This window comes from Rhipicephalus sanguineus, chromosome 4, assembly GCF_013339695.2.
Source record: "Rhipicephalus sanguineus isolate Rsan-2018 chromosome 4, BIME_Rsan_1.4, whole genome shotgun sequence".
Taxonomy (NCBI): domain Eukaryota; kingdom Metazoa; phylum Arthropoda; class Arachnida; order Ixodida; family Ixodidae; genus Rhipicephalus; species Rhipicephalus sanguineus.
The window spans coordinates 70,430,132-70,438,479 of NC_051179.1; the positions used below are offsets into that span (position 1 = coordinate 70,430,132).

Sequence of the window (8,348 nt, forward strand, 5' to 3'; positions counted from 1 at the left end):
TATGGTCTATATATACAGACCGTATAGTGTGGTCCCGGCCGAAGAAAGGCGTCCTTAATCAATGTGTGTGAATGTAGTTTGATTATACTTTGTATGATATTTTTTCTGTAGCTATTTGTTCATTAATGAAAGTATAGGTAACGAATCGTAACACCATATGTAGAAGACATAATGAGTTCGAATGCGAGCCAAATAAAGCCAACGAATAAGCTATTTACGTTTCAGGTATCGATCAAAGCATATGCCTACGGTTCTGCAGGATGTGAAACATCGGAAGAGCAATAGCAACCCATGACGCGAAATTGGTTTCCGCGCGATAAGGTATACACAACGTCCGCCAAACGAATTGCGACACTGTCGAAAACAAAGGCCGGTCTTCAACGTGATCCGTCCATGCCACAATGTAAACAGAAAGGCGTTTTGCTCTTCTGTTTCATTTGATCCGATTGACGAAACAGGTACAGTGAAACCTCGTTGATACGATCCCGCTTAACACGTTTTTCAGCATAATTTTTTTTTTTTTTATCTTCCCGGCCGACGCCTCATAGGGGTAATACGATCGCGAAAAGTCCGAAAACCTCATGTGGTTCCAATTTTGGCAATGTCGTGTCGAGGTATCGCGTCAAACCAAAAACAATCATCAACTACTTCAAAAAGTGTGGCTTTTTTTTTGTGCGCCTGACAATGCCAGGGGGGAGGGGCAGGGGATGGAGACGACGGCGCCGAACTTGATATCCCGGACTGGGGCGACTTCAACGTCGACGTGACCCCGGAAGAGTTTGTCTCGTCTGACGACCAACTGGCGACATGCGAATTACGCACTGTCCAAGACATCATCATAGCACATGTTGCCGCTGAAGACGTGAGGGATGACAACGAAGAGGCGGGAGGTCGTTCCTACGATTGCCGGCCAGTAACCGAAGCTTTAGACGCGTTTCACAGCCTTTGTCGCACGCGAGGAGTTCCGTGATGAAACCGCTACTCGTTTCTACGACTTCCAATAAAAAGCTTCCTGCGGGACATCGAAAAGAAAAAGTTCAGCGCAAAGTGACGGACTATCTTAAAGTCCTTTAATAAAAGCAAGTTCCGTGTCAATTTTGTACTGTTTGTGATCTTTCGGGTCCCGTTTTGGATAATGCGATTTTCGGATAATACGTTCGTATTTTTAATGCCCCTGAGAATCGTATCAACGAGATTCCATTGTACTACAGTTGAACCTCATTATAACGAACACTGATATAGCGAATTATCGGTTATAGTGAACTAAATAGGAACTTTGGTTGGTCACGCTTCATCTCAGTGACATTTATTTCTTTTATAACGAGACCGAAAAGGCGAGAGCTGCCGTCATATCGGCTGTAACGAAGAAATATTTGGTTCGCGCCGAGGCTAGAAACTCTGAAGATGCTATAGCATAAAAATCAAAATAAATCTTGAAAGACAATTCCGAACCCCATTTTTTTTTATGCGGTTGTGAGCTGCTGTGAAAAGCCACCAGACGAAGATCACATCCTTCTTCAAATAAATGTGAACGCAGGCCTGTTTCGTCAAACGAACTTTGTTCTGTTGTAATTTCACCTTATCGCGTTCCGGCCTTAGTTTGAATTGCCACAAGGAAATAGGTAAGGATTACCTCGTTCACAGTGGGTTTGAAGCCTAGAATAATGCGTTTCTTGTGTCTAGGATATTGCGCGAGCCAGACTGCCGATTTCGTAGAGCCCATTCTTATCTACACTCAGGCTAAGAAAAAAATCGAGTATTCGGGGAGTATTTCTGCCACACAACAATAATCGTCATCCACCTCGTGTACTTTCCTCGCGTTATCACCGCGGTCCCGGCACTTCCCGGTCACGAACGACGCGCGCGTTATCAGCGTGACATAGCATTCTTGATAGGAAAGTCACGAGAGCCGGGTTTTCAAGAAAGGAAACGCGAGCAAGCCAGATGACGATTATTGCTGTGTGGCAGAAATACTCCCCAAATACTAGATTTTTTCTTAGAGTGTGTACTGCTACAACGAATATCGGATATACCGAACTAATTGATGGTCCCGCTGCTAATTCGTTATAACGAGGTTATGTACGCAACAACAGCGCAGTGCTATGCTCGTGTACCTCTTTTCTTTTTATAGCATGATTTACAGAGGAAGTACACGGCGATATTTGACCGATATACCTTCCATTTGGCAGTGCCAAGGTCTTCTTTGCATCTCGTAACACAACGAAAGGAAAACAACGGCACCCAGGGGACAAGTCCGCGACACAGCAAAATAAGAAGTACCCGAAACTTCAGATCCCTGCAGGACCCCCACGCCCCCTGTTAGTTCCGTCAATGAGGGCTCAAGCACGCTCCCTGTCAAGTGCTTGCTCTTGGGCAAACAACAAGAGGTTGCTATCAAGGCCATTCAGTGAGACGTGTGCTACGTGCTACGTCACGTCTCATGCAGAGTGAAGGAAACAAAGGCGATAACAAAGAGCACACCACCCCGTCCCCTCCACTCATTCTCTGAGCTGCGTTAATTTGTGAAAACTTAGAAGGTCTTGGTCCCGTGTTCGATACCCGTGCAAGGACGAATATTTCCTTAACTGTGATGTGTACTTCCCGAGAAATTCATACACAGTTTCATAGCCAGAAATATTTCTTTTCGAAGGGTGGGGGGGGGGGGGGGTGACGTGCCTGCTATGCCGCCCCCTGGATACGTCCATACCACGGAGGTCCACCATGCGAGGTTCCTTCGCAGAGTCGTGTGCTACAGCCGGCTAGATGGCAATCTTTTCTCTTTCACTTTATGAACATTCCTCCATCTTGTAACAGCCATTCCATCAGAATGACGGACCGCACAGAATACATTAGATCGTAATTTCGAAGTTGAAGCACATTGGGCTACTTAAGTGAAAAGCGAAGAGAGCAATAAAGCGAAAGGGCCGTATTCTGAAACGCTCCGACTTCAGGCGAGACCTGAGCTGACGTTCCTTGAGACCACCTCGTAAACTGATACATCTGAATTCTCACCAGTGGAATACCCTTTTTCTTCTGTTTTTGAGGGCGATGCGGACGAGGGTAACGTCGACTGGACAGTGGGGGATAGGCAGCCTGCTGTTGTCCTACGTCGTTTCATGCAACGTTTATAGTGGACGGAAATGGGGGGGGGGGGGGGGGGGGGAGCAGGTGCCCGATGTGCCATCTCATGGTTATAAAAATCCCCCCCGAGTCTGACGCCATCGCGTATAATACGGTAAACGCTCCCCTCAGTGCAGTTTTTACACAAAAGGCCATATCAACGACGGCATCTTTACTCGTAGACTTGCTACGGATGAAGGAACCCATCACTGAATTGCATTTGGTTTCACAAACTTGGAGACGTTCCCGAACGGCAACGCAGTGCCTCTTAGAGAAAGATGAGAGCACAGGCTGTCGAGAATCCGCATTTTTCTTTTATCTACTAGTTTTAGACAATAAATAACGATTCTCGTGCCACATACACAGTGTATACATAAGCTGATATGCCGGAATGGGCGATGAAGAAATCGTAAAAGAAACGAAAACTCAGATAAGCCACGCGAAAAACACAAAAGCGCCCCTCGGTTGTCTGAAAAATCGGTATAGATTTTATCCCTGTAGTCCTACAGATACTAGAAACAGGCATATAGACAGTCATAAATAGATGAACGCGCGTTATCAAATTACCTCCAAATATACTCTACAGTTCCGTAAATACAACTTCAGATGACAATAAGATGCAGATAAAGATAAATAAGTGCCCGAGTGCGCAAATGATATCGTACCAAGAAACAGTTGCGGTTCCAGAGAAATGCACGATTACGTTGATGTGGAAGGAACTTGTTAATCACTGTTTTAAAGGCACCGATTATCGACTGCGACAGTTTGCAGAAGCCGGGGAAAGACAGCATGGTGGAGGAAAAAAAAAGAACGCTGAAGGAAGCTTCAGAACGTTTAAAGTTCCGGGGATTTTGAAATATTCAGAGGCTCAGGCCTCTGAGTGTAGACGTTGCTTCGCGACTACTGATAGCCGTGGAGTTCGAGCCAAGACAAAGCTATCTTTTTCGAGCACCACGTTGCCCCTTTGAACCCAAATCCGTAACTAACCAAGCCCCAGAGAAGTTTGTCACGACGACCATCTTTTGAGAACAATGAGACCACGAAAAATTGGTAATGTGGAAGCCAAATGGTAGTTCGCCTGCATGTAACGGCTATGCGGACAAGTTGTTGGGCCTTCTTTTTCATGACAAGTGACGAAGCTACTAACTACCCTCTTGTAGGATAACATCATTTACGGTACTTGGAGAATAACGCGAGGTTGCATCGCGAAGTATGATCTAGCTAAGACAAGATATGCATTGAGCAAGCCACGATTGAGTCACAGCGACAGTTCGAGCGCCGTATCGAATATATTTTAGTCAAAGTTGCATCTCAGCTTCAGGGCGGTATTGTATTTCGCTTGAGCAATGCAAGAAAATATTCACTCTTTCGCAACCTGACATCGTGCTCGACGAATCAAATAAAATGAGAACGCAATGAGCTCAGCAAAGCGGACACCTCCTGGAAATCTGTTTCAGCGGCCTAGAGTTCGGAGACCGCACAGGTGATTAAGGACATTAGGACAATGATCAGCGTCGGTAACTATAGCCGATAGAATGTTAATGAACGCGAGATTAAAGTTTCATGCCTCTGTTTGGTTCCGACACGGTAGCAGCATTTGTGTTCGGTTTGCCGCTTCTCCTGTACAAAACACAATGATGTCGCAAAATCATGTCTTATCGCAATGGGGGAAGGGGATCTTCAAAGTGACCCGTGCGCTTTTGCACACGGCAAAGGGTACGCTTGCGCAAGTTGTCTGCACCGCCGTGCTACTTAGCAGTGAACTGCTAACAAAAGCAGCAGGGTCAAGACATGTATCGAATCCAACAATTTCTCAGGATGCAGCCGCCCGACTAGTAGCGCAAACGATACCGTTTTCAATGCCCTCTGGTCAAAACAGCTTGATCGATTATCATAAAATGTATCTGACAGGTGGAGACGCTCCACATCGTCGCAGTAAATTGAGCGAACAGGTCCTGACACGAAGGGCAGCACCTTTCAAACAGTGTAAACAATAAAGTCCAACACTTTATCTTTCAGCAGCTAGTACTTCGGCACGATTACTTTACATGTTTCGAGTTATGAATGCTATAAAAAGCAAACGATACAGATGAACTGATCGCTTATGTCACCGCTGAAAAAAAAAAATAAAGAAACATTCGGTCGCCATAAATCATTTGGACACCGAACAAGGGCGATGAAGTGGTCGACAAGCTGCTCCTGTGAGCCGTGGCACTGAACAAGGTCGCTCAGCGGCCTTGGCAGTGCACTCAAAAAGCGACAGCACTCCCTGCCAAGCCTCTAGCTGGGGCCCGAGCTCTACGGACAGCCGTCACGTAGTACACATCTCAAAGCAGCACGGAAGAACGCGCGCGCGCCAGACGCACGCTCGTCTAGAAGAAAACCAGTGTGTCCGCAGGCCAACGCACCCGCTCCTGCGGGGGCCAGTCGAGTTAAAGGATAAAGAAGAAACCGTCAAAAACGGCCGGTTTGCTCACCTAGATCCTCCATCGCGGATCGTTGCTGAGGTGTCGCCGGCGTAGGAGTTTGGAGGGCCGCGCGCGCCGAAGTCAGGGGTTGAACACCGCAAAAATAGAATCAGTCCGGTGCGTTGTTCCAAAAACTACCTTGGCACAGCGTCACGAACACCCCATGCAGGCAAGACAAACCACTGGGCAGGGAGAAGCACTAGGAGAGCGAGGGAAGGCCGGTGTGGCGGGATGCTCGGTGGTCGTAGTTGCCGTAGTAGAGCTGTCTGTTAAGTACTTCACCACCGCGTTGCGGGTAACTAGCTGCCTTTCGCTTGTTCCGGGCTCGACGTTTTGCAGCCTCCTACAGCCTGCGGACCGACACGACCAGCACACGGGAAAGCGTGGTAGGAGAGAGCTGCTACACGGCTACGCTAGACCGCGCAAGCGAAAGTGGCGTACGGACACACAAGCAAGGCAAGGCGAACGGCGGAACAGCAAGCAACACCGGCGCCGGCCCAGTGTTGTGGAACTGCGGCGCGGAAACGACCGCCGAGCGAGCGTGTAGACGTTCTCTGGCGAGCTGCGCTCTCGCACTACGAGTTTTCGGGGGATCTCCGACGCGACTGAGGTCATGCGAGTGACCTCATGGGGCGCCGTAAACGCGGAAGACTCGACGGCGACCAATACGGGGACAAAGAAAAAAGAAATGAAGGAAGGCTTCGGAGATGAGCGTGACGAATTGCGGCTCACGAATCCGCAGCGCGCGACCGGGCACGGATTCAAATACACGTCACGTAGAGAGAGAGAGAGTGGTGCAGCACGTGTGCGCGTAAAGATTGCATCTTTTTATTTGAACCTAGGAAGTATCAATAATGTATCGCTTCGGCGCCGCTAAATCCTCCCAAAGGGGTACTCTGTGGCTTCGAGTGCTCTTGGAAGTGGCCCAAATGAGAGCTGGCCATCTTCGGCCGTCCGCAGATGTCTTAAGAGTAGTTTTTTTCTTACATTCGTTCCGCGGGTTATACCACATGCTTTGCTTTTGTGCTTAAATAACTTTGTTTTTGTCCTTGCCATCATCAAGAAGGCAAACCAAATTAAGGAAAGGAACAAATATCACAATGCTTGCTACACTGAGCATGCTGGTGAAAGGGCTCAACAATTTCTCCCCAGAATCTGAATAGCATCACACATTGAGGAACGAAAGCAAACGGAGACTGCGTAATCAACTTTTTTTCTTCTATGTCCTAGTTCAAACCTATTACGAGAAAAGAGAACAAAAACTGCTGGTTCGTCTTTTAACAAGAACCGCATCAATTTACAAAAAAAAATTGTAGCAGGACATTGACATTTGAAATGCTGAGTAGTCCGAACTGAACAACATGTAACTTCAGGCAAAAAAAGAAAATGGCATAGGTTGCCTACACAGCCCGTTGGGAAGTATATTCTGCGACGAGTTCAATAACAGTCTTCAGTACTGTTGTTTGGACTTGGGTCAAGAGTAACCATTAAAAAAGATCCTGGAGTAACATGAACAATAGGCCTGCACAAAGTTCTGTGCAATGCGTAGTTACAACTATATAAGAGTATTTATGAAAAATTCAACACTATTTGGAGAGTTTGTTATGGATACGAAGCAAATAAAATTGTAAGTGGAGCAAACACTTCAAGGAAGTCCCAAACATCTGGGGAGAGTAATCCACAGCTCAGGAGGCTTTCCAACAAGCCAAAGAAAGGCTTTAATGTTGTGACTGTTGATGAAATACAAACCTCGATAATAAAAATATCACCAAGTAGCTGCGAGGAGTACTTCTCCACTAGTGAGTAGACAGACAAAGGTGCTGCAAGTCTATTTTGAGGATTATTTGGGTACACAAAGGGTAACTGCAAAGCACTGCTATGGCAGAGCCCTAGCAACTGTAGCAGGGTGACGCTTCTGTTTGCGGGTTTAGACCTTTTTTGGCACAGCACAGTATTTTGGCGTTTCATCAAGCTCTCCAGTATTACATGGGTACACGCAACTTTTGGCTGTTGCTGAAGGAAAGACATCCGAAAGAAACGAGTTTTCAAACTTGCAATATCATAAATTAAGTGCAGTGCAACAGCTGTGCTGACGTTTTCTAAGCAGAGGTTCTGCTACGGTTTCGAAAAGTGGAACTACCATAGGGCTCACTATGCGGAAGCAGGAAGAAAATGTATACATACTTTGAAGGAGATTGGAATGACCGATACATCAGATGCATCTTTTTTCTTCCAGAAACACGGATGGACACTTTTCAGAGAGAAATGTCCATTAAAGAGCACAATCCTTTCACACATCAAGCAACACAGAATGCAAGCCTTTTGTTGTAAATACACATTTAGTTATAAAGAATTTAAAGCAAGGGTCTCAAACACGCAGTCCGCAGACCCCTCCCTAGCAGCCCAGCCTGCACATGACTGTCTGCACTTTTTAAAAATTTTCTTAATAAGTACGTTCATGAGCTACACAGATATGACTGGTTTCAAGCATTTCTTTCGTGAGGCACCCGTGCAGTCACCATGTGTTAAAACATAACCGTGGAACAAAAGCTCTATATTTCAGAATCGGCACCCAGATTTCAGTAATTCTGGATATCAGTATCAATGTGTTTCACGAAACCTGAAGTCAAATCCGTTTCACAAATGACCCATACATTAGATATGAGAAGGATCTTCTTTGAAATCGCTGCGTTAGGTGACATGTTGTTAACAACAACCCCCCCCCACCCTTTCCAACCTTCTTTACTGTCTCAGCCCTTG

At 46.4% G+C, this 8,348-nt stretch overlaps 1 protein-coding gene across 2 annotated transcripts in view; it reads right to left on the reverse strand.

The window, feature by feature from the left end:
• LOC119390208 (paxillin) overlaps positions 1-5,992 on the reverse strand; it is an 86,455-nt gene extending 80,463 nt beyond the window's left edge. The window contains exon 1 of one of the 2 annotated variants that reach the window (XM_037657774.2): positions 5,598-5,992. In XM_037657774.2, the coding sequence (XP_037513702.1) occupies positions 5,598-5,610 (13 nt within the window). In that variant the 5' untranslated portion in view covers positions 5,611-5,992. The remainder of the gene's footprint in view (positions 1-5,597) is intronic. The other variant, XM_049414695.1, reaches the window with a different exon arrangement.
• Positions 5,993-8,348: the final 2,356 nt, after the last annotated feature.